General features: G+C 37.7%; 1 protein-coding gene across 1 annotated transcript; it reads right to left on the bottom strand.

The window, feature by feature from the left end:
- Positions 1-3577: 3577 nt before the first annotated feature.
- Positions 3578-18767, bottom strand: LOC118441633 (uncharacterized). The gene is made up of 5 exons (XM_035866301.2): positions 18317-18767; positions 12015-12253; positions 5771-5911; positions 5483-5620; positions 3578-4748 (listed from the first exon to the last, which is right to left on the bottom strand). The coding sequence occupies exons 1-5, from the start codon at positions 18765-18767 to the stop codon at positions 4536-4538; spliced, it is 1182 nt and encodes a 393-aa protein (XP_035722194.1). The 3' UTR covers positions 3578-4535.
- Between the last annotated feature and the right edge of the window lie 9171 nt (positions 18768-27938).

Below are 27938 nucleotides of genomic sequence, written 5' to 3'. Positions count from 1 at the left end.
CATACCTGTTTATATACAACATATACGAAGCGATTTATATTATTATAATTCACATTCGGTTTTATCGTTTGTCGCGATAATCGCCCGATATTTATCATATATATATATATATATATATATATATATATATATATATATATATATTTATACGATTATTATTTATTTATATGTATTTATGTAATGCACTATATACGTGCTTAAAAACAATAAAATCAATTGTCCGAACAACCGATCCATTTGTTTTTTTTTTTTTTTTTTTTTTTTTACAATGATACATATCCCTCGTATATTGACGATAATTTCAGATTTATTTGAGACAATCTAAAGGAAAGAATGATCGAATAAGTTTACACGTAATTTTTATACACTCATACACTTCTTTTCTTTTTTTTTCTCTCTCTCTCTTTTTCTTTCTTTACCCATTTTTTTTCTTTTCTTTCTTTTTTTTTTTTTTTTGTTCTCATTAAGTAAACGGAGACAGAGAGATCGCTGTCGAGAAATTTCTTTTTCTTTTTCCTTTTACATTTCGAATGAAATCGCAATGAAGGAAAATCGAAATGGATCGTTCACGTTGATCTTCTCCCGTGGGGAAGAAAGAACGCGAATGATTATTACGAATATTGACATCTACAAAACATACGTTTTTAACACGTATGTCGAAAATATCGAAGGACGAAGTATTCTTGGCCGCCATAAAGTAACATCCGGTTGAATTAAATATCAAATGTATTTAAAGAAAAAAAAAAAAAAAATAATAATAAAAAAAATAAAAAAGAACAGAACAGGAAAAAAAAAGGAAGAAAAAAGGTAAAACACGAGATGTCTAAAAGATGTAAATAATAAGAAAAAAAAAAAAAAAAAAAAAGAAACGATTCTCGCAAAATCCATCGATCGATCGAATAATTAAATTATCAAAATTTTCTCTCTCTCTCTCTCTCTCTCTCTCTCTCCCTCTTTCTCTCCTTTTCTCAATATATGTCTTGTCCTCGAAGAATAAAGAATATAATCGATTCGATGAATGAAGAGTTGCTCGCACAAGAAACTCTATTCGATGCATATCACAGACACGATAATACGGCAATGAAAGTGCGCTTTTTTTTCTTCTTTTATTTGAATAATTATGGGTATCCTTTTCTTTTTCTACGTGTTACACGCTTGGGAAATCACATAATCACAAATTGATCGATAACAGTAACGACAGAAAACATCATTTCTGTACTAGACATGCTTCCACCACTTTCGTGTCCCCCCCTTTACGTGTGATCTATGATAAGCTTAAGGGCCGTCTAAAGGACATTAAAAAGATCTACGACGTTATACACTTTTTGATCGAGAGCATTAATCACGTAGGCTTTTCTCTCGTATTTTCTCGATCGAATCGTAGGAGCGTTTTTCTTCAAATTTACTCGGATACGAATCGAAAAGATAAAAAGAGAAAAAAAGTTTTAATGATAAAAATATTTAAAATCTTCGAAAAAAGATCTTACTTATAAAAGGATAATAAAATCGGTCAAGAGGGGAGATTGGGGGAGTGTTATGGGATGGAACGTAAAATTTGATGACGTTTCCGAGATCATCGATAAGATCACGTCTCCTTAGATACGATCGTAGAAGTGAACATCAAGATAGTCGATATCGATCTTCGAATAAACTTATAAAAAAGACAAAAAGAAAATTAAAAAAAAAAGTTAAATTAAATTAAATGAAAGAAAAGAAAAAAAAAAAGGAGAGAGACAACGATTTCCTTCGAGAAAGAAGTTCATAGATATAAAAGAATAAAAAAAAGAAAAAAATAAATCAGTAAAATCGTTTGGACGATATCTATAATAATAATAATAATAATAATAATAATAATAATAATAATAATAATTATAATTATAATAATAATAATAATAATAATAATAATAATAATAATAATTATAATAATAATAATAATTATAATAATAATAATAATAATAATAATAATAATAATAATAATAATTATGATAATAATAATAATAATAATAATAATAATAATAATAATAATAATAATAATAATAAACAGCGTGAACGATCATTCCAGTGAAAAGGAAAGGATCTTTCTCTTCGATAAGAGTTCATTTGTCATATCTTAAAAAAAAGAAAAAAAATGTACGACGTGACGAGAGAATTTAAGATCGCGGCACACGCTCGCGGCATGAAACAACGCGTTCGAACGACGAATATATGTATATATATATACATACATACATACATACATATATATATATATATATATTTTTCATCTTTCTCTCAATTCTCGTTTTCTCTTTCCCTTCTATGGAGTAATACTTTTTTCACAAATTCTCCCATTGTCTAACTATCTCTCTCAAACGTATTAATATTATACCCTAGGACAATTTGAAGCTCAGTTAGACACTTTAAATACAAAGGTATAAGATCTTTACAAAAATAAAATAAATAATCTGAATAAATACGAATATAATAATATATAGTGTTACTGTTAATCAATAAATTATTATTATGTAGGATTATTGGAATATGTATGTGTACACGTGTGTCTATGTGTGTATGTGTGTCTATGTACGCGTGTATGTATATATGTATATATGTATACATGTATGTATGAACGGTATTTGTTGAGTTTATGTATATTTGTGCAAGTGCGAGGGCGGAGTCGCGACGCGTATCAAGAGACAATGTAATAATTAATAATGATAAGGATAAATAAGCGAGTTCGATTCAAAAGTTCCTTCGAAACGATCATTATCTCGATCATAGCGTTCATTTGCCTCTCGCACTTGACATTAATAAGGTCGATTAATCTCCTATCATTTTCTCCATCTCTCACTCTTTTTCTTTGCGTATCGATATAAAGGAAAAAAAAAAAAAAAAAAAAGAAAAAAAAAGAAAAAAAAAGAAAAAAAAAAGAGAGAAAAAAAAAGAAAACAAAATAAAAAGAAAATTAGAAAAAAAAAATATTACAATAGAAAGATTTAAGAGAAGGAAAAAAAAGAAAAAAGAAAAAAAGAAAAGAAAAAAAGAAAAAATATTACACGCGATCATAGAACATGTATTTGGAGTGTCGCAGAATATTCGGAAAAAAAAAGAAAAAAAAATAGCACTCGCACGTACGCGTTTTGAGTCGTTTTTTAAAATCGATAAAAATACTCATGTTAAAATGCATTCCAATTTGAATGATCCTCGGATTCTATCGACTTTTTTCCTACGGGGGAGAAAAAAAAAAAAATCATAATGAACGAATCCTTCGATTCGAAGGATAACATCAAGCTCCAGTCCCTTTTTTCTTTTTTGTTTTTCTTTTTTGTTTTTTTTTTTTTTTCTTTTTTTTTTATATTAATCGTCCTTGTTGTTCCACAACAGTAGACGTTCGATCTAAAACTTGGAAGCTTTCAAAATTTGTCCAACTTCGTTGGATGTGTCATTTTTCGCGCTAAAGAAAAGTCATTAGAACGAACCGAGGATCTCATCGATATTTCATTTTTCATTTTAATGAAAGTATTAAAAACAATCGTAATGATAATGATAATAATAATAATAAGAAAAAAAAAAGAAAAAAAAGTATTAAAAAGAAAGAAATAAGAAAAAAAAAATAATAATAATAATAATATACAAGAGAGATAAAATAAACATTAAAATAAAAGATAAAACGACGGCGAACGAGCGAGCGTGCGAGCTCGAAAGGCTTACTTTTTCTTTCTTTCTGTTCTTTGTTTTTCTTTTTTTCTTCTTCTTCCTTTTTCCTTTTTTTCTTTTAAGATAATTTCTAGAGTAGACACACCGTTAGAGAAGCGATAGACGCGAAGAATCGATATGCTCGATTTCCTTTGTATAATCTCTCTTTCTCCTTTCGCTCTTCTTCCATCTCCTTCTCTTTTTCCTTTTGTCTATCCTTTTTCTACTCCTCTGATTTCGGCGCGTTTCGTTTTTTTTTTTTTTTTTTATTTAATAATAATTACGGACTACGGCGGCGAAAACCGACGGGCTCTATTAACGTACGACTCTTGTCCTCGTCCTTTCTTTCTCTCCATTTCTATATTTCGAAACATTATTCTCGTGGGAACGTCCAGGAGAATTCATTTTTAAATTCATTCGAAATCGAATTCGAATCTATCAGCGAAAGAATATAAGTTGCATGACCGAATTCATTCGCGTTATAATTCCATTTCGAATTCGATTATCTCAGAAATAGAAATGAATCCAAATGGAAATTGGATCTAAAAATTTGCCATCGCATTCTTCTCCCTTTTTCATTTTTCGATCCACTTGATCTCCCACTGATTAAAAAAAAAAAAAAATTTCTTCGTCCCTCGTTGATATCCCCCTTAAGAAAATGGCGCGCGTTTTACGATCGAAAAAAGAAAAAAAAAAAGAAAGAAAAAAAAAAGAAAGAAACAAAAAAAAAAAAAGAAAATAAATCACACGCCTTCACTTCAGGAGGATATTGATATAGTTTCGAGATCGGGTCGTTCCGTTTTTCTAAAATGGGCGAGTCGTCGCCTTGTAGCCCTTCTTCGGCTTCCGCCTTGCCGTCCTCAGGATTCTAAGCCCCTACGTAAATGCTCGAACACCTGCACGACGTATTCGAGACCGTTCATGTAGTCCCGAAAGATCAGCCAATCGCGTAAATCGCGATAAGTCGCGGACGACGACATCGAGCGATACTCCGTCGACATTGCGTTCCTCGTTACGTCGGGTCGTAAGGTCACAGCACGTTCCATCAACGCGACTTGAAGCTCACATAGGACCTGCGAAAAGAAGGAAGGAAAAAAGCCCTGTTAAAAAAAAAAAAGAAACGAACTAACACACGCCTTGGAAAAAAGAGAGAGAGAGAGAGAGAGAGAGAGAGAGAGAGAGTAAGAGAGAGAAAGAGAGAGAGAGAGATAGAACGGAATGCATGCAACGCGGGATCGCTGATTGTAAAAAAAAGAAAAGAAGAAAAAAGAAGAGAGAGAGAGAAAAAAAAAGGAAAGAACAAGAGAGGTGCTTCGATCGAACGAATTTTTGCACACGATAACTACGGAATCGAGGCCGGTGATATTATTGAAAGAAAAAAAGAAAAAAGGATAAAAAAAAAAAAAGAAAAAAAGAAAAACAACCGATGTGGAACTCGGCCGAGTGTCGGTACCTCTCGAACGATCGGACGAGGAGTTTGCGGTTCTTTCGAGATCCGTAGTCCAAGTATCTTTAAACGCGACTCGGCATTTACGTGAAATCGCTCATAAAACTGGCAAAATGCTTTTTATATACCGTTCGCGAGTACTACGTAGAGATAGTGGCAAACAGCAGCGGCAACGTTATTTCAAACCTGATCGTTCAACGACGACGACGAGTTCGCGTTGGCCATTGTGAAAGTCGAGCATAACGGCTAATTACTCGCGATTTGCTGACTTTTACGGGATCACAAGTTTCTACCGAGGGGTAAGGGGAGGGGGGGGGGGTTAAGTCGAGACGGGATAGATAAAGTCTTTTAAACACTCACCGTTCGGAGCTTGAATTCGGTATCCTTAAACTGATCGCGAAACTCAAGACCATTGTCCTCTTGGTCCCATACAATTTGCTCGAGACCAACCGCGTATTTCTGCATGTACTCGTACGCATCAAGAAGTGATCTATCAAGCTGAAATATTTGGAAAAGGAGAAGAAAAAGGGGGGGGGGGGAAAAAGAGAGAAAAAAAAAGAAAGAGAAAAAAAAGAGAAAATAATAAAAATAAAAACAAATTAAAATATTCTCTTTTAAATTGCAATCGACATTTCGAATCGAACTTACCTCCAAACTGTCCAAATATTGTTGCTGCAATTGTTCGCCCAATTGCTTCGGTATATCCTTCTTACTAGGCAACCAATCGTAATGATTGTCCTTCCATTGCAAGTGCCAATCGGCAAAGTCAACTTTAAAGGTCCGTTTGATCTGAAATGACGAAAAAATATTATTCTATATTGGATTATGCGATATAATCGAAATTTATATAAATATAATATACGACGCAAGTTCGTTAGCTATGCATTCTTCTCCTTGTTTATTCTTTGTTATCCTACTTCGTAACGAAGGATTCGTTAGCAAAGAATTAAAAAAGTTGTAATACATGCATACACACACATACGCATACACCTACATACACACACGCACACGCACATACACAGACACATCACACATCACACACACACAGACAGATAGACATATATAATGCGTTGAACGCGTAAAAAGCAACGCTCGGTAACGTTTAGTCACCGATTATTTCGATAACCCTCGTTCCTAGTAATAGACAACGGAAAACACGGAGATGAGAGGAGAAGAAGAAAGAGGGGAGGAAGGAATAGGACACGAGAATGAGTAAGCTAGTCTGAAACATGAACGTGAAGAGTGTTCGCTGACTTTTTGGGAATTACTGGGCCACTGCACGCAAATGCCGTGTAGCTATTAGGTTCCTTTAAGTAGAAACTACTGGGAACACAAGGCGCCAGGGCAGACACGTTAATTGTCCCAACACGATATCGCTGGTATTCAGAGCTCCAGTCGATATGAATCATTCGTAGTGTTAGCTAGAAGCGAGAAAGAGACAGATATAACGAGAGAGAATGTGAGAGAGAGAGAGAGAGAGAGAGAAGGGGGATCGAAACCCTCGATTTTATGTAACTATTCGAGATAGCAAAGAGTTCCGCGAATTTTTAAAGTCGCCGTTCGTACAATCAATCATTTACGAAGAACGAGCTGTACCAAAGCTCAAGGCCATTTTCCTTTACAACGTACACACGACAATTTTCAATGGAGTTGAAGTAGCCATTGCATGAAAAAAAAGAAAAAGGGTCTCAGGGAAATAACACATTTGCCGATAGGATAACGTAGTCAGTGATTCTGCACGGCTCGATAATACTCATATATATATATATATTTTTTTTTTTTCTTTTCTTTTTATGTGATATATATTTATGAACATTATGTCAACAATACGAGTTCGTGAGATAATTGAAAATTAGGTTAACATGCATAGGGAATGGGATGGATCAAAAATCGCAGAAGAAAGCGCGTGCCTTAAAAGAGGAACGCGTGGTCTCACGATCGATAATTCTCCATCTTTCTCGTTCTTTCTTCTGGCGTGCTTCGAAGCACGATCGATCGAAGGTACCTGCCCTTTCCGATCCTGCTCTTGTCTCTTCTTTAGAGATCCTCTCCACGCCCAGATCATTACGAAACCCTTTCGAAGACGATAGAAATGTGCCGTTCGTCTTTGCCTCTTTCCAACTCACGTAGAGAGTAGAAACTTTGTATAAGCCGCGAACGAGGAGAGAACACCCATTCGGGAATAACGTTGCGTCACGCGAAACGCGTTCTTATTAATCCTCTTCGAGCCGATCCCGGGCCACCCAAAACGATAACGAAAAAAGAAAAAAAAAGAAAAAAAAAAAAAAAAGATAAATTCAAAAGGTTCACCTTCTTTCTCGCGTAACGAGCTATCTAATTAAACGAAATTTTACGATTATCTCGGTATAAAAATAATTTGATTAAATCTAAATTAATACAAAATTACATTGAAAACTAACGTTTTAATCTATGATCCATCGTTAAAAATATTCAATGTGACATCTCGCTTTCTCACGTGACTCCCTCTCTTTTCTCACGTTTTATATTTCACCCTCCGCCTAACTCGCTCCCTTCAAAGGAGAAAAAAAAAATAAAGAAAAGAAAAAAAAAAGAAAAAAGAAAAATGAATAAATAAAAGAAAGAATATGGAAAAAAAAGAGAGAAGAAAATAGAAGGATCTCATTTATTTCTCTCTCTCTCTCTCTCTCTCTCTCTCTCTCTCTCTCTTTCTCTCATACAGCCTCTCGCATTTTATGACCCGTTTATCACGACGACACGGTGATTCTCATTCCCTCTATACATTTCTGTAGCGATTTAAAAAAAAAAAAAAATTAAAAAAAAAAAATGAAAAAAAAGAAAAAAAAGAAGAAGAAGAAGAAAAAAAAAATCTAACTTTCGAATACGTTTCCGAGGAGTTTGCTATAACGGACGTTGTTGCTGTTGCTGAGTGTTACACCGGACCGGAGAGAACACAGTGTTCTTTTCCTACGAGACGCGATAGTCTAGCGTGAATGAGAGAAGGTGAGAGAGAGAGAGAGAGAGAGAGAGAGAGAGAAAGAGAGAGAGAGAGAAAGAGAATAAGGAGAGGGAAAACAGAAGGAAGGGAGACGAGGAGGGACAAGGAAGAAAAAGGAAAGGAAGAAAGGAATTGTCGCTAACAACCACTGGCGGCGAGCAAATCGTGGCGCGGGTCTTTTGTGCCTCGTAAAAGTCTCGACGGCCACACCGGTGCACGAATAATCGTAAAACCGGGCTGCAAACTGGCAGGAAGTAGGCTGGCAGGAGTAGGTACGACGATGTCTCTCTCTTTCTCTTTCTCTCTATCTCTCTCTTGTTCTCTCTCTCTCTCTCTCTCTCTCTCTCTCTCTTTCTCCTTCTTCGTCTTCCTCTCGGTCTATAAGGCACTCTTTCTCTCTCTCTCTCTCTCTTTCTCAAGAGAGAGACAGAGAGAGAGAGGGGGGGGGAGAGAAAGAAAAAGAGAGAACCCGTCAAAATCAATTAGCTTCTCGGTCTTTTTTCTAGCACGGTTTCACCGCTTATTAGAAGTTATAAAATTTCGGTGAGTCGGTCTCGGTCGAACTGATCGAGTATCATTCGCGACTCGTCATTGGAAAAAATTAAAAAGAGTAAGAAAAAGAAGAGAGAGAGAGAGAGAGAGAGAGAGAGAGAGAGAGAGAGAGAGAACTCGCGATTTGGACGTATTTCGAGAATGAATGAGAGGAAGAAGCATAGGAGGGAGGTAAGGAGGAGTAGAGAAAGAGTAGGAGGAGACGAGACGAGAGGAAAGTCACGCGCCAAGAGAAAATATGTCAGCGCGAGGGAGCCGTACACGACGAGTCGATATGCAAGAAGCGCAGTGGCACTTGCTGCCAGGGGGATATGTGTCGTAGTGTATATATCGAGGAGAGTAGATATGCTGGCGCGTTGTATATCCGGTCTTGGCTTTAGTATGCAGGCGGAGTATGCCTGTGGCGTATGGCTGTGTCCCGTCCGCGGTTCGGGAGAGGGGGCAGCTTCCGATTCTGATTTATTGGAATCCTCCACTTCCGATATTTTATCCGATGCCTTCACGTCGTGAGCTACCTTTTTCTCTCTTTATCACATTTGCGAAGGACGATGAAATAAAAGTGCAAGTTTTAACGGAGAAACATTACTTTCGAAAAAAAGACTTCCTCGAATCGTTTCTCCCTTCCCCCCTCCCATCCCACTCCCACCCACCAACCCCTCCTGCTCCTCCTCCCCCCTTTTCCCCATCCACCATTGCAACCCTTTCATTCAGCGCTCACGAAAACGATCCGTTTATTATATTATCCTTCTACCTCTGTTTCTTTCTTCTTCTTTCTTTTTTATTATTATTATTATTATTATTATTATTATTATTATTATTATTATTATTTTTCTTTTTTCTTTTTTTCTTTTTTTTTTTTTTATTTTTTATACACTTCTTCTTCTCCATTTATTCATTTAATGTTTTTCTTTTCCACCGTTTTCTTTTTTTTTTTTCTTTGCCGCCACACATCGTCCCCGATAATTCCTCATTTAAATTATTTGACGAAATAATTAACGAGTTTCACGAGTAATACCAATCTTCATCTATCTTTAAATGTTTAAGCAATGTTAACTCGCATCTCCGGCATCGCACATGGGGAATATTCGAAGGAAATATTTATCCGTCTATACTTTATTGCTTTACGTCGTTCGTTTCGAAACGATAACGAGTGGCGAATGATGACGTCAGTGGACCACCAGACAGTATGTCGCCGCAACTCGCTATCAGGCAAGGCGCACCTGCGTCTTCCTGCATTGGAGTCACCGCGGGAAAGAAAGAAGGAAGGAAGGAAAGAAGGAAGGAAGGAAGTAAGGAAGGAAGGAAGAAAGGAAAGAAAGAGAAAGATACAGAGAGAGAGAGAGAGAGAGAGAGAGAGAGAGAGAGAGAGAAAGAAAGTTATGCGAATTGAATCATCTTTTTCTTTTCCTTTCTCCCATCGTACTCGACGAGTCCTTCTTCTTGCGTCCAAAACGAATCCGATATCGAATTATGCGCTGACTTAGAAAACATCGGTGTCGTGTATCATCGTACGATGATGTAACGCGGCCTGGGCCCTTTCGAAGCGTTTGAATTCCCTCTCAAACCTTCCCCACCATCACCTCTTCTCTATGTCATAGTCACGACGCCGGAACCAAGGCCTTCGTATAAGCGCCCTTTGTGGTCGTGCGCGAAATCCGCTGTGACTTTTTTCGCATCCACTCCCCCCCCCCCCCCACCATCATCCTCTTTCTCTTCTTCTTCTTCTTCTTCTTCTTCTACACCTGATCATCTTGAGATCATCCGACTTTCTTAGTATTCCGTGATTATGATCAAATAATAATAATGATAATAATAATAATAATAATAATAATAATAATAATAATAATAATAATAATAATGATAATAATAATAATAGTGATATACTATCGAAAATTAAATACTATTGATTCGTTATTCGATTATTGGAACGATTAATTGGAGTTCGTCAAAATGTAAGAAATCCGATTGAAATATAGAAACTATCGAGAAAACATTTGTTTAATGATATAAATCGAAAAGAAAATCTTTTATGAATTATAAAAATCATTATAATTCTTACGATATCGTTTAACGATAAAAAATATCGTCGAAGATAAAATATCGAATATTTTTACGTACAAAAAATTTTTAAAGATCTTTATCTATTAAGGGAATTAAGATTAACGAGCAGGAAGCGAACGTGACGAAAAGGAGATCGATTTCATTTTCAGATCTCCAAGAATTGGGTCGGACGCATAAGGACGTCCAGTTATAGACCCGGAATCGTGAGGACGCGTGTGCACGATGCATAAATCGAGGGAACGAGCCTAATGTATGATGAAAAGGGGGAGAGAGTATAGTTTCGCGTGCGACCGCAGTTTCGTCGTGTCTTACTTTGTGGTTTACCCGATACGCCTATCCTATTTTTTTCCCTTTTCGGAACGCTTCGGGAAAAGAAGGAGAAGGAGAAATCTTAGGGAACGAGGCGAGCCCGATATAATGTCCTTGGTGGGTAGATAATGAGCCAACGTTTGGGAAGGAGACTCTTCCTACTTGCTATTCGATCATTCTCCTCCTCCTCCTCCTCCTCCTCCTCCTCCTCCTCCTTCTCCTCCTTCTCCTTCTCTTTCTCCTCGTCGTTTCGTGATATATACCATGAAAGCTATTATTTCTTTTCTCCTTTTAGAATCCGTACGAACAAAACAAAATCCGTGTAACATGTATTTTATGTGAAAATAATAATAATAATAATAATAATAATAATAATAATAATAATAATAATAAATAAAAAAAATTGAATAATATTTATTTACTTAATTCTCGAATATATCGTTATATATATATATATATATATATATATATATATATATAATTAATAACAAATGAAACGATTCACCCGCACTCTAATGGTATAAGTTTCTTTGAAACTAACGATAAAATCAAAATTAGAATCGAGAAATTAGTCGAGTATAAATCCGATCATTGTTTAATCTCAATCAGATTCGTCCAAAGTGTATATCGGGTAGAGATGAAAGAAAGGTGAGAAAATCGGTAAGATCGCAAGAACGGCGAACCATTAAGTAAAAGCCGAGATCTCTTTCGAGTGTGTCTCTTTGCCAGCGACACGTAGAAACGACGATCGACGTCGTCCGTACCGCCGGAAGTACTGCCATAACTGCCTTCCGCTCGAGCTTCCCTCTCCTCTCCGCGCTCATGCTCGATCCCCTCAAGCAGAAGTCACGCCGGTAATTATCGAGGCATCGATGAGTTTGATCTTCCGTCGGGGCCTTCTCTTTTTTTCGGGACTCCCAATTCACGAGGAGAAGAACTATAGCTAACGGCTTGAATTTATATAGAAATAAAATCCCATACTAATGTACTCACGTAATCGTCCCGAAAGAGTTGAGCGTGCATCAGTGCTGTTTTCGCCTGTACCACAACCTGAGTTAATAGTTGCACGTCTCGCAATTGTTCGACGTCGGGATCACTATCGAAGTCTTCGGCGGCAAGACCACAGGGATTTACCCACTTTGGTGGTGAACTCAGCCGTCTGGCATTGACAGTCATTGTCGGAGCTCCGTTTACCGAGGCCACGAGCAAGGTGACTACAAGACTGCTTAACCCTGAAATAACATATAGGCTTTTTGTCATTTAGATATAATTATTAACGTTAATTTTAATATAATAATATCTTACGAATATTTTGAAATATTTAACGATCCTTATAAAGATAAACTTTCGAAATAATGAATCGTGAATCACGGCGAAATGAAAATTATTATCGTTTGCCACACCATACATGATTGCTCGAAAACTAATTCCTCTCTCTTCGATAATCATCAAATTTGACACGCGAATTTCAACAATTATGCCCCGGAGAAAACGATCGAAGGAAGCTTCCGGGCGTCGGCCCTTTTCGAAATCTCTCTTTCGCGACTCAAATCGAAGGAGGGTGGTCATGTTTCGTCGATAGTAAGCGACCTAAATGGTAGATTTCGATCGGTCCCGTCTTATGATCATCCGGCAGTTTCGGAATCACCGTTGCTCGTCGAATTACGTCCCCGCGAATTCCTCGTCGCATTATTTCACGAGTTACGACCCTTGATGAGGGGCCTCGCCTCTCGGCGCGCGCAACGGTTCGTCGGATGGCGACGACGAGGACGAGGACGCTACTTGCGTTCTCTTCTCTTTCTCTCTCTCTTTCTCTCTCTCTCTCTCTCTCTCTCTCTCTCTCTCTCTGTCTCTCTCTCTCTCTGTCTCTCTTTTTCTTTCTATCTCTTTTTCTCTTTTAATGCTTCACGATTCGTGATCGAAAAGAATCGAGAGTTCGAAAGGTGCCCACCTCCAGTTCCAAGTCATTTACATCGTACGGTAATTTTATTTGGCGTAACGAGAAAACGTAATTACACTCGCTCGTGTTGCGTCCGCGAGCCGATAATTCTCATTTGCCGAGATAATTTTTCGAAATTATCCCTTTCTTTATTTCTCGAAGAAACGACTCTTAACGGTTCGCCGATCGTGCAGACACGCGGAAGGATTTAGGTAGGTAGATAGGTAGGTAGGTAGGTAGGTAGGTAGGTAGGTAGGTAGGTAGGTAGGTAGGTAGATATTTTCTTTTTCCTATATTTTCTTTTCTTTTTCTCTTTTTTCTTTCGCCTTTTCTTTTTTCTACTCTTTCTCATCTTTTTTTTTTTCTTTGCCCTCGACATTGAAATAAAACGTATATGTCTCTCTCGGCAACAGAATAAGTTTTTAATTTCCGATCGGACGGGAGTTTTACGCGCGGCCTTGAAAAACGTCCGTACGTACGAAATCAAAATTTAATATTACGTGGACTCGCACGATGCAGCGCGTGCACGTGAAGAAGAAAAATGATAGAGACAGAAGGGGAGAGAGAGAGAGAGAGAGAGAGAGAGAACGAGGAATCACATCATGCATATTAATGAGCGCCACTAAAAGTTCGAATCGTTTTCTTTCTGACGGACAGATATATCGATAATTCGTCGGTCAACTTAAATTTTTGTGTTATAACACAAAAGTAGAACGAACCGTGATGGCAAACTTATCTTTTCTTATTTGCGAGCAGAGAAGAGAGGGAGGGAAGATAGGGGCAGAAAAAAAATAAATATAAAGTTGACAAGTATAAAAAAAAAAAAAAGAAAAAAAAAAGGAAAAAAAATAAAATGAAGATTCTGCATTCGAGCTGGGTGGTCGCGTGCCCAGGAAGTCAAAAGATTGCATTGGAATTTTTCTTATGACAGATAAGTCACACGGTTGGTTAGATAATTGAAGAAAGAACATCGCGATATATATATATATATATATATATATATATATATATATATATATATATGATCGACTTAATGCGCTGTGCCGAGAAAGTCACGTGAAATCGAATTCACGTTTTTCTACCGACACGTGCGCGCTTTTACTACGAAGGATTTATTTTAATCAAAGAATTCGAATGAAAAATAATAAGATCTATCATTCGAAAAGTTCGAAGGATAACGGATCAAGATTCGATCGTTTTTCTTCTTCAATGGTTCATCGACGCGAAAAGGAGTCCAATTAACGTTCCGTAATGATGTCAGATAAAATCCATTAAATATATTTATAGATGTCTGTACATATATATATATATATATATATATATATATATATATACACAAACTTATTTCTTCGTCAACGTAAGAAAAAAGAGAAGAGAGGAAGAAAAGGAAAAAGAAAAGAGAAAAAAGAGAAGAGGAAGAAAAAAAAGAAAAAGAAAAGAAAAAAGAAAAGGAGATTCAATGATTCGACGAACGAGGAAAAAAAAGGTCTAAAGAAAAGACGGTGAAAAGTCTTGCAGCAAATCGATATATAACTTTCATTCCGAATATATTCCGAAAACTGAGTAAAGTTCTACTTGTCCTAAGATATTAACTCTTATAGAAAAGCTAAGAAATATGTGAAAAAGTGGCGACACACGGTTAACATGGTATTTTTATCGTTCGCAGGAGTAATTTCGCAGACCGCAAATCGTATATCCTTACTCGTAACGTGCATAAACGCATGTAGGTACATACGTATCTAAGTACGTCAATACGCATTTACGTAGTACTTTCTCTTGGTCTCTTTAATTGCGCCGCCTTTTTTCCTCGCGCGGTACGTTTAATCGAGTACGATTAGCGGCCATCCGTCGAACGATTAGCCAAATTAGTCACGGAGAGAAAGGGAACGAAACGAAACGAAACGAAACGAAGCGAATGCAAGAATGCGACTTTCTGAGGAAAGCGAGTAATGGTAGGGGTGGTGGAGGGGGAACGGGGGGCGGAGGGGCGGAGGGGGCAGAAGAGAAAAAAGAAAAATAGAATAGAAAAAAAAAAAAAGAAAAAAAAGGAGGAAAAGAAAGCAAAAGAGAAAAGGAGAAGAAAAATGAAGAAGTGGAAGGACGTATTAAATCCGTGAAAAGTCGTGGATTTCGTCGTTGACTGAAATATCTTTGCGAGAGTTAGAGAAAAGCGGTCTCTTTCCCTTTGGATCATCGGAGGCAATTCTCGGGGCCTACCTCAACGACGAACGCACGAACGACGGCGTTCCAACGAAATTCCAGAGAATCCGAGCTCTTCGAACGGAGAGACGGCCGCCGCCGTCATCATCGTCGTCGTCGTAGTCGTAGTCGTAGTCGTCGTTGTCGTCATAGTCGTAGTCGTCCTAGTCGTCGTAGCCGTACCCGTAGCCGTAGCCGTAGTCGTCGTTCGTACACTTGCAGAGAGGACGGAGAGGGGAAAAAAAGTAAGGCGCGCAGAGAAGCGCATCATCTGTGCTCTTGGGTGCGCTCGCTTACTCGCTCGCTTACTCGCTCGATCGCTCGCTCGCTCGCTCGCTCGCTTGCACGCTCTTGCCGTGCGCCGGCAAGAAAGACGATGAAAAATGCGCTAATGGCGCACTGTCCTCGCATTGCTCGCGACAATTATACCCCATTAGAACCGGCCCCGCGGCTCCCCCTTTTCCTACCACCGTTCTGCGTCCATGCTCGTACTACCGCGCGTTGCGGTAGGTCGCGACGCGTACGCGCGAGAGCTTACAACGCAAAGCGCGAGACTCGCTCGAAATCGTGGCTCTCGAGACTCTTCGAGACCCTCAATGCACCTGTCCGACCTTCGAAGTATTTCCTGCCTTGCGATTTTTTCTTTTTCGATCTCTCTCTCTCTCTCTCTCTCTCTCTCTCTCTCTCTTTCTCTCTCTCTTTCTCTTTCTCATTCTCATTCTCTTTTCCTTCCTTCTTTTAATTATTATCGAGAAATTGTTATCTGATAAAAGCATAACGATAGAATAAGATCAATGAATCCTTTTTTTTTTCTCTAATTTTCTTTTTCACACTTTAAATATTTCTCGTGATAATGTTAAATGACGCTTTAATGAAAAAGAGTTCATTGATTAAAGATAGGCTTGAAAAGGGGGAAAAAAAAAGAAAGAAGAAAAAAAAGAAACGAGAGAGAGAGAGAGAGAGAGAGAGAGAGAGAGAGAGAGAGAGAGAAAAGAAAATAGTAATCCAATAGAGAGTGAAAGAGAAATAAATGGTTTGACGAGTCAAAAATGACTACCTGCCATTGGAAGAACCACCTGTGGGAGTCGCACGCGCTCAACAGGTGGGCTTCCGTGGCATCCACCTTCCCATTGAATCTAATTCCTTCTATCAAAATGCTCGAATGACCTACTTAACGTTTCATTCAATAGATTCAATTTATTCGTAGTACTCGATATCGTTTCGCGGTATCGTACCCTACAGCGTAACGCAAAATTTCATTTTCCATCAGAGCGAAATTCGAAGTGACATCGATGTATATAGATAGAAGAGAGATAGCAAAGTGGACGATCGAGAGATCTAATCGATCAACTTTGATCGAGGATTCTTATGTTGTTCTTCTCTCTCTCTCTTTCCCCCTCTCTCTCCCTCCCCCCCCCCCCTCTCTCTCTCTCTCGGTGTTATAAAATAAGAACAGAAAAACAAAAAGGAAAGAACAAAAAAAAAAAAGAAAAAGAAAAAAATCATCAGAGTGACTAACGAATCATTGTCGATCGTTAAAGAATCGAAACTATTTGACGAAGTTGGCTGTACGAGCAAAGTATGTATCGATAAGAAGGACCATAACGAGGTGGATGACTAATGCGTTCATCGGCTTGCTCGAAAGTGACGTCAAGCACGGCAGAGAGAGAGAGAGAGAGAGAGAGAGAGAGAGAGAGAGAGAGAGAGAAAGAGAGAGAGAGAGAGAGAGAAAGAAAGAGTCTCGAAGTAGACAGAGGACGCCACTGTGAATCGATCAGCCGTTATGTTTGCTCCTTCGATCCCGTCCATCCATTTCGTCGATCGCAATGGATGCATCACGAAGATCGAAGATCGAAGATCGAAGAAAGAAAGGTGTCACTAGAAAGGAGAAAGATGCGAACGGTTACGTAAGAGTGCCGCTCGAGCCGATGCATTCTTCGCGCGTGATCGATTCAAGCACGGTGCATCGTGCATCGAAGATGGGCTCGTGGTGAAATCTAGAAAGGGAAAACGTAGTAGAATGCCTTTTCGATCGTTGTCGGACAAGTTTATAATGTGATCGTCGAAATGTTCAAAAAGGGATTAGTGCTAGTCCCTTCTTCTCTTTGCTTTTTTCTTTTTAGTTATTTATTTATTTTTTCTTTTCTCTCTAATTCAAAATATAAAAGATCAAAGCTGAAGAAAAGAAAAAAGAAAAAAAGAAAAGAGAGAGAAATGATTTTTGTAATGATCCCAAGTGTATATACGTGCTTACCTATCCGATTATGGCCAATAAATTATCCCGAAAGGATCAATTTTATATCGGTTGTTTACGACTGGCTATATCTTTTTCATTTATTGAAATGACTATTTACGATCCTTGTGTTTGTATCGTGTTGAATATCTAGGTGGTCCAAGGCGGGTAAACAACCGAAATTGCAACGCTATAACATAATCGTATGCAAGGGCATTCGCGTATCCCGATATATAGATTCGAAATCATTTCGAGGAAATCATCGTTACCGGATACGGACATATTTTTACGCCCGCTGACAGATAGAAGCCACTGCCGTACCCGCCGGATAGCTTTGTTTGCTGATTAAGAAATATCGTTTGCAATCATTCAACTATTATATTTGTTGCATTGTATTCATTTTAAAACCGACTAAGATCTTTTAACATACATAGTATAAAGATATATGTCGACTCCTATTAACATAAGATAAGGAGAAAATTAATCCTCATAATAAACTTATCGAGGCGGACGTAATTGAGATCTTAAAGGATAATTATAATTCGATCTTTCTCGTTATCGCGAAAAGATTAATTAATAGTAAAAGGGATCGATAGTTCTCCTCCCATTGTAAATTAACCATCGAAATGATATTTATGAGATGAATATGATAAAGAGAAAGAAGATAAGGAATAAGAATGACGACGACGACGATGACAAAAAAAAAGAATAGAAAAAAAGAACGAAAGAAAGAAAGAAAGGAAGAAAGAAAGAAAGAAAGAAAGAAAGAAAGAAAGAAAGAAAGAAAGAAAGAAAGAAAGAAAGAAAGAAAGAAGAAGAAAAAGAAAAAGAACAAACGCAAAAAAGAAAGTCAAAAAAAGGGCAATGAAGAGAAAAGAGAGGTAACAATTTCGATAGAACACGAAATCGTAAATATCGACTTACTGAGCCACGTGGTCGTAGTGATGGATAACAAACATCGTCTCGATCGTACCCCCCGATCGTCGTCGCAAGAAGAGGAGGCGTGCGCTCGGCACACATCGGAATCACGTCGGAAGTGTCTCTGCGCGGAAACGTCGTCGTTCCCGCACGAGGAACAATGACAACAATTCCGGTAGCAGGCGCGAGCGCAACAAGTAGAGCGGCAAATTCGAGATGACGAAGAAGGATGATCGAGTAGACACGATATCTGTCGATCGTTTCCCTCTTTTATGAATTCCTTCGTAGTTTTCATTTTCGTCATTGCCGTTGTCATTGTCGTCGTCATGGCAACACTTTGATCTTCACGATTCAACACCCTATGGGACGTAGTCCTCTGATCGCGAAGAAGAATAGCTTCCATCGTCATCTCTCTCGGTTCTCTCTCGATGCTGATCACTGTATCCTCCACGATCATGATCGCATCACACTTTAATAACACTCTCGTTGCTCGAGGGCACACACGCGCGTGTCGCGAGATCCGTACGCGTTAGACAGAGACAGATATATATATATATATATATATATATATATACCTATATGTATATATATATATACCTTTATGTGTATATATATATATATGTGTGTAGAAAGAGAGGGAGAGGATATGGATGACTCTCTTGCGGTTGTTAATGTCTCTTCGATATCAATCTTTTTCTTTTTCTTCGAAGAGCTTCCTCATAGATGATCTGTCGTTTTCGGATGAACACCGATCACCGATATGTATTTGTACACTTCTCGATGTATGCTTCTGTCACGCACTCCTTTCCTCAGCTATGTCGAAGTAGAAGAACGAAGTAGGAAGAAGAAGAAGAAAGCGTGCTCATGGAATCACAATCCGATCGGTACTGCTCCTGGCACACGCGATGCACTGATTCTTATACGAGGGGGGAGGGTGTGTGGGTCTCTTCGCGAGGGAGGGGGTGGGCACTGGACAAAGTGGCGGGGGTACTCTCAAGAAGAAGAAGAAGAAGAAGAAGAAACAGAAGAAGAGGAAGAAGAAGAAGAAGAAGAAGAAGAAGAAGAAGAATCGGAAGGGTACATCGTTAAGGGTGGTCCTCCTTTCACTCCTCTCTCGATCCTCCTCTTTCTTTTCTTTCTTTCTTTCTTTCGTTCGTTCGTTCGTTCTCTTCCTCCCTCTCCTACTCTCGGTCGGTCACCGGGGGAAAGGTCGTACCCTACCGAGTGTCAGGAGGTGACTGAGGTCTTCGTCGTTCTCTCGTCCGGTCGAGCGTGTCGAGCGTATCACCTCTCGCCGCCTCCTGTGTGTCCGAGTTAAAGCACACGCCGGAGAGAGACAGAGACGAAGAGCGAAAAGGAAGGAAGAAGGAAGGTGTGTGTAGGTAGGTAGGTAGGTATAACACGCTGGAAGGACAGAGAGAGAAAGAGATAGAAAGAGTAGGAGAAGGCAGTCTCGCCGGACGACGGACTGGCACAGACAGGCAGCCGACCCAGGGGCAGGCAGCCTGTTCTTCCGTCGTATAGTAGGAGTGAACCTACGTAAGGGAATGGAAGTGGAAGGTGGACTTCTGTCTGTCCTCTTCTCTGTGCGTTGCCGCTGTGCTTCGTTCTTCGCTCCTCGTTGTGTATATCCGTGCTGAGTTTCTTCTCTCTCTTTCTCCTACACGTGTTTCTTTCTCTTTTTCTTTCTCTTTCTCTCTCTCTCTCTCTCTCTCTCTCTCTTTATCTATCTTTTTCCCTTTCTTTTTCTTTCTCTCTTTCTTTCTTTCTCTTTCACCTTGTGCGCCCCGAGTGTATGACTGTAAGTGTATGGTACTAGCCGCTCGCTCGACCGGTGCCTATATACGATTGTAAAGGCACCGAAGCACGTGGCCCGCACCACCCCGCTTTCGGTCAATCCCGACGCAACTCCCACCACCATTCTGTCTGTCTGTTTGTCTCTCACTCTCTCTCTCTCTCTCTCTCTTTCTCTCTCTCTCCCCCTCTCTCTCTCACTCACTCACTCACTCCTCTTTTGCCCTTCCACGCTTACTCGATGTCTTCTTATCTCTTCTTCGCTTCTTTACACTCTTCTCTTCACTTCTTCGTCTTCTGCCTGCCTCCTCTACCATCTCCTTCTTCTCCACCTTCTCCTCCTCCTCCTCCTCCTCCTCCTCCTCCTCCTCCTCCTTCTCTTCCTCCTTCTCCTTCTTCTCTTCCTCCTCCTTCTCCCCCTTCCTCTCCTCTTCTACGTCACCTTCTTCTCCGCCCACCCCTCCGATCCAGTAGAATCTTTTCCCTCCACCCTCCGCACGGGCCACCACTCGTGCTTCGTTACTCCACGACTCATTCATAACTAGCCGTGGCGCGAACCGCACAACTACCCCACTCCAACTGGCTTACCCCCACTCTAACGGCGCCCGTAGTAGGAGCCCGAGCGTCCACCGGTTGAAGCACGATGCCGACTCATGATCGAGCCGTCGTGGGCTCAACGTCCCGTTCATATTCCTTTTATCCTTAATGCAAGGATATATTGTTATAAAGAAACAGTACTTTTTTATTTTTTTTTATTTTTTTTTTTTTTGCCCTTGCTATAACTTTTCCTTTAGGTTTTCACACCATGTCCATATCTCATTTATCCTTACAGATCGATGAGTCAAGTTTTGTTACAAGAATACGAACAACTTTTCTTCCTACTTCCTTGTTTCGTAGTTCCTTCCTAAGATCTTCTAAACGTCATTATGTTATTGCATAAGGGAAAACTCTGACGATGATAATGATAATGATGATGATGATGATGATGATGACACACACCTAACTCGAAATTACAACACGTTTCTTATACCTGTATATCTTTCTCTTTTTAATTCACACGTCGTGAATCAGTCTGTTCTCTCTTTCTCTTTTTGAAGGAAACTCCGATCTTCGACGAAGACATTAATTTATTATTTATCTTTCTTCTTTCCAATGAAAACTCGATCGTTTGATGAACCTAGATGACGAAGATGATTTAAATAAGAAAAAAAAAAAAAAGAAAAAAAAAGGAAAAAAAGAAAAAACAGAAAAAAACTTGACTTTGTCTGGTATACATAGCAATGTGCGCACGTGCTCTGTGCGGCTCCTCGTAAGTAAGTAAGTACGTATGTTTCCTTGCGTTAGACATAACACCGACGTACGACGCTAATAATAGTGACGATGACGATAATAGTAATAATTAACGCGTCTCGGGCACTCGATGCGCTCGATGGTGTCGATTCGTTCTCTAGTCGTCGTCGTCGTCGTCGTCGTCGTCGTCGTCGTCGTTATTGGAAGATTAATTGCATGCAAGTCTTTATGGTAATAACGAGCATACGCGACAGAAACCACAATTAAAATGGCAATGACAATGATGATGATGATGATAATGATGATGATGATGATGATGGTGATGATGATGATGATAACAACGACAATGACGATGACGATCAATACCGTTTACGACAATTCGTTCGTAAAGTGAAAAAAAGGCAAGCTAATAGTAACATTTTCATTATCGTCCGAGAGCGTAACGTTAAGATTGCGTAATTTCGAGCACGTTTCTTAAGAGCGACAGCGACTTTAAATGAATTCATGAATCTTTTTTTTTTTCTTTCTTTTTTTTTTCTTTTTTTTTTTTACACCGATCGTCCTCCATCGATACAACCGATCATTAACGTTTTCGTTTCGCAAAGATAATATTATATTATATCGATCAAACGTAATCGTTAATTATCAATGACGGAATATTACACAATCAAAATCATTTATATGCCAGGGATTTTCTAGTTAGATAAATAGATGGATAATAATTAGATAGATTTTCATTCATAAAAATTCATCGATAATTTCGAGCATTAATAGAAAAAAAAAAAAAAGAAAAAAAGAAAAAAAAAAGAAAAAAAAAGAAAAAAAAGATATCCCCTCCTCATACAACTCTGAATGTCTTCGATCGTTTGAAGATCATCGAGTCATCGTTTTTTCTTTTTTTTTTTTTCTTTTTTTTTTTTAAATGCAAATCCTACAAATATATCCCCTATAACGCTTTGAAAATCTCATCAGGAGTGATCACCGTTGACTACTCCCAAACCCACCCTTCCCCCTCCATTACCATCACCACCACTGTTCCTTTCCCGATCCCTTCTCTCGTTTTCTCCTCCTCTCGTACTACACGATGACGTTCCCTTTCATTGCCTCCACCCCACCTCCTCCCTGCCGCGTCTCACGTACCTCTATCGGCAAGTTTCAGGAGGAGAACGGCGATTCATCGAAGTCGCACGACGAGACGAGACACGAGCCTTCCCTTCCTTCCGTCTTAACTAAGTACTTACTTCCGAAAGGATCCAACGGATGGAAATTTTTCGTGGCGCCGGTGACTCCGACGGAAGAAATACTTCGGAGATAAAGTCTCTACCTTCTGGCGGTTTAACACGAGCCAAACGTATATACGTATAACGTGTGTCCTATGTATGATGTACGTGCATGTGTGATAACGCGCCCGCGCGCGTGCCCGCACGGATAGATTACAAATGAACGATGGAAAATTAAAGCGTGCCGCTCGTTACGTTCTTTCGCCTTTCGTCGTCGTTCCTTTTATAATTTATGACTTTCAAAATTTAAAGATTTTAAGAACAAAACGACGCATACACAAATCATTCTATGAAATAAATCGAAATTATAAATGAACGTTCTAAGTTCGATCAAGATCATCTATCGTACGTTTTTTTTTTTTTCAAGGATCACGTAAAAATTTTGTAAAAAAAAAAAAAAAAAAATAAAAAAAAAAGATCTACGATATTATTTAATTATTACGAGAGAAATTATATCGATTTGTAAAATTAATTAAGAAAAATAATATTCTAATTAATGAAAAATAATTTATTATATTAATAATAAAAGTTAGTGCGAAACGTAGATATGATCTATCTATTGAAATATCAAGATATTAGAAATGTAAAAGAAAGCGTGATCTTTAAAGGAAAAAGGAGATTGAATTTGCAAACTGAATTACATCAGCTTTCATCTAACAGGAAGGAACGCCTGTTGATTTCGTCACGAAGAAGTAACGGGTTTTTGGATTTCGATGTCGCTACGATTGCAACAAACGACGCAATACGACGCAATACGTTCGATTGTCATCGATTTTTTATCGACAATCTTTCGAGTATCTCGAATTCATTTTTTCCTTCAAATTTTGCGAACTAACAACGGCTTCTCTCTTTCTCCTGTCGTGCGATACTGATTTACGAATATGTGGGCGAATCGCGAGACAATTCTCTTTTTTCGTTTCTATATGATCGAAGATCTTTCCAATGACTTACAAGAATTTTCGTAACAGTTACATCACGATCGAAAGGAAATTACGAAATGATTTCGAATGATGAATATCACATTGACTTAACTAATTCGGTTATACGTTTCGATATGTCACGATTGTTTTTTTCTTTTTTTCTCTTTCTTTTTTTTCTTATTTTTTTTTTGGGGGGGGGGTCAAGTTCACCAGAAATATACGAGAATGAGAATAAAAAAATTCACCTGTCTCCTTCTTTACCGATGTTACGAGCGCGTGCGAATCTTGCGATTAAATACAATGTAAGTTTTTAAAGAAGAAAAAGAAAAAATAAATAAATAAATAAATAAAATGAAGAACTGAATCGACAAAAGGATATTACAATTTGTAAGCATTATTTTTCAGATTCTTAAAAGATTTTATACGAAATTGGATTCTCATGCGTTAATTGTGATTCACACCGAGACAATATCACCTTCTTTCTTATTTTTATAATCTCTTTGTCTCATCCCTTATAAAATATAAAATATAAAATATAAAATACAATTATAAAATATACAAGTAACCGTTACTTAAAAAAGAAAATAAAGACTCCGATAATTTTATTACTCGAGAACGTCGGACCTTGTAACGCTAGAATCTTATCTTCTTTAAATAAAAATTTCATTAATCCTTTGTGTTCACATTATTAAAAAAAAAAAAAAAAAAAAAAAAAAAATATATATATATATATATTGCTTACCGTTACGTTTCCGTGTTCAGTCTCGACAGAAAATTCACAAGGATATACTTTATTACTTTTAATTGTAATCTTAATTAATTTAATTGGTCATAAATAAATGTATTACATTAAGGTATTTCAATCGGATTACGAGAAATGATTAGATAGTAAATAGATCGGAGTAAAGTTTTCAAGTTAATCGTGTGTTATGATTATCGAGGTTTTGAAAAAGGTCATCGAGGAAGATTTTCTGCAGGTAGAACACAAAAAGGAAAAAAGAAAGGACACGGAAATACAATGAAGGTTGACAGATTTACGAGTGTTTTCTTTCTAAGTTAAACGTTCTCTTTATTACTCGACATTCCGAAGGCTGCTATATTGACAAAAGTAATCGACTCATATTGTCATATCCTAACTCGACATAAAAAATAATAAAATATTTGAATACAATTGTTTGACAACATATAATCGTGTTAAATCATTAAACTGTTCTTTTAATCCTATTACGAATTAATTCGTTGTTCGTGACTGTTATTATTATTATTAATATTTTAGATGGACCGGAAAGTAATGTCATTTCTGCGCATATCGATATTTGATTGTTATTAAAAATAAAAACTTGTTAAAAATTTATTCGTTTGAAAAATAATTTAAGAAAGCGACATTACTTTCCGGTCCAACTAATATTATTATTATTATTATTATTATTATTATTATTATTATTATTATTATTATTATTATTGTTGTCGTTATCGTTGTCGCCGTCGTTATCCGTTGTTATTGTTGTTTTTGTTGTTGTTGTTGTTGTTGTTGTTATTATTACTCTTATAAATATCAATATAATATTTTCATGATAATAATTCGATCACGTGTCAAGCGTTCCTGACATTACGCGTTCTCGCTTAAAACATAACAAACCAGCGATGCGCGACTATCTGCGAAAAAAAGGAAAAAGGAAAAAAAAAAAAGAAAAAAGATAAAGAAAAATTAATAGCACTTAATTTTCCACAGTAAGATTCTTCGGACGAATCACGTGGAACATGGACGCTGATAAAGAAGAACTTGAAACTTGATCGTGTCACGTTGCGTCAAAGCCGAAGGAAGAAAAAAAAAAAAAAAAATAATAGGATGGTCAACAATCGAATCAGAGCAAATTATATGCTATGAAAATTATTCCCTTCGATTATTCTTTTATTTATTCATTTTTTTTTTCTCTTTCTCTCTTTCTTCGCTATAGTAAATAGAAAATCATCGTACAGAACCTATCGTAAAATATTACTATTGAAAGTTGTTCCAACTTTCATTCCGACGATCTATACTTTATTGTATTATTAAATACGTCGAACGGAATCTCATAATATCTTCTGCGAAAAAACGTGAGCTTTCGAACGAAATAGTCACGAAGATATGCAAGAGAGAATTATCAAAATTCGATTTGAAAACCTGTACGCGCTATGCGCCTTTCCGAGTATGCGATATAAAATTCGCGGATATCCCAGGAAAGTAACGTAGCCTTGAAACTATAAAAAAAAAAAAAAAAGAAAAGTAAAAGGAAAAGAAAAGAAAGAAAGAAAACAAAAACGAGAAGGATAAAAAAAGTTCGTGTAAAATCATAACGATTCCTCCGTTTTTTTTTTCTTTCTTTCATTCTTCTTTTTTCCTTTTCTTTTTTGCCCTCTTTAGAATTTTACATAACTCAAACGAAGTTAATTTCCTCTTTATCTCACCATCACCACCACCACCACCCCTCCGCCTGGCCCACCGTGAAGCTCTCCGAGTGTCAAAAATTTCTTCCTTTGTTACGAAAAATTTTACACGAGTAGTAATGATTAAGTGGTGACTAGCCGAATTTACGAGGAAAACGTACGCACTCGCGTGCCGAAGAAAAAATAAGAATAGAAATGAAGGAAGGAAGAGAGAGAGAGAGAGAGAGAGAGAGAGAGAGAGAGAGAGAGAGAGACAGGGAGAAAAAACTGGAGCGAGTTCAAATTAATGAGTCAACTCGATTATCGTTTCGCGCGAAAACCAACTGTTTTTCGTACGAAACCCGAAATACGAGAGGCAATGAGAGGAAGAGAGAGAGATAGAGAGAGAGAGAGAGAGATAGAGAGAGATAGAGAGAGAGAGAGAGAGATAGAGAGAGATAGAGATAGATAGAGAGCAGGAAGCAAACAAATAAGCATGTGACGAATGACGGTTCTCGTTCTTTTCGCGAGATTGACACATAGAACATTTTTATTTATGTAAATTGATCTACTTTCATGACCGTACTCGTCCATTACGCTCGTGTAATCATACATCAACACACATAATACTCGTCATCACAAACGATAATCGTTTCGATGAAAATGCATCAGTAGAATCCTTAGAATCTGATATAACACTTCCATGCGATGTATTAATGTACGTATAGATAATGCGCTTGACGAAAATGATTTGTCCATTTATCGGGAGTACTCTCTTTTTCTTTTCTCTTTTCTCTTTTTTTTTTTCTTTTTTTTTTCTTTTTTTTTATGTTTCTTTTTCTTAAGAAGAGGAAAACGAAAAACAAAAAGAAAAAGAAGAACAACGAAAAGAAGATAAAAGAAAAATGTTAAAACAAAATTTGCAAAATTCGTACCTCCACAAACTTGTCACTTTCATATTCATCGTGAGTTTTTATCGTTTCTTAGAAATTTAGGTAAAAATTGATTAGAATGTATCGATGTACTTTGCGGAGAAGAAGAACTCTCGATGCAACCAACACACGCACGTTCTATCTCGTAAACGTGATGCTCGTTAAAACGTTAAAGAAGACGTGCAAGATTTACAAGATCGCTAGCTTCGCGTATGTACATTAGTCATTCGATACAATGACTCATGAGGATCGTGTCGACTCTCTCTCTCTCTCTCTCTCTCTCTCTCTCTCTCTCTCTTCTTCTCTCTCTCTCTCTCTCTCTCAGGTTCGGCGCATTGATCGCTTTTATTTAATCTCATAACACGCAAATTATATTCCTGCCCCCCCCCCTCCACTCCTTCCCTCCAACCCATTGAGTCCTACGTAAAATCCAAAAATATAGGATCACTATAGAAGAGTGCGATAAGAAACGAAATCGACAAATAAACACCGAAATATTATCGATTATAATCGAGCGAACGCGAGACGTCTTTTATCGTTTTTTGGAGGACTTCAAAAAAAAAAAAAAAAAAAAAAAAACAAAAAGGGGAAAAAAAACAGAAATAAAAAAAGAAAGAAAAAGGAGAAGCATTGCGAATATATAGATATATATATATATATATATATATATATATACGTATATATATATATATAACGTGAAATATCGGAGAAAAGAAATTTCTTTGAATTACGTTTAAAAGTTTATCGAAAAGAAACGAGTTCGTTGCACTTCTCTCAAAAGAGAAGAAGGTCCAAAACGTTCGATATTCCTTTTGTCGTTGTCAACTCGTAACCGGTCGCCGATCCTGACGAAGCCAGTATTACGCGATCGAATTCGAGCCGCGTATCGATGCATCGTATCCTAAAGAAAAACGAACGTTTAACCGAACGTCCAAAGTGGAAAAGGTCTGAGGGACAATTTTTCGAATGGAGAAAGAGAGAAAGAGGGAGAATAATTATCGATTCG

The sequence above is a fragment of the Vespa mandarinia genome, chromosome 5, assembly GCF_050613455.1.
Source record: "Vespa mandarinia isolate Hongniang chromosome 5, ASM5061345v1, whole genome shotgun sequence".
Lineage (NCBI taxonomy): Eukaryota > Metazoa > Arthropoda > Insecta > Hymenoptera > Vespidae > Vespa > Vespa mandarinia.
Note: the sequence above shows the minus strand (reverse complement) of the source record. Positions and strands in the feature narration are given on the sequence as shown.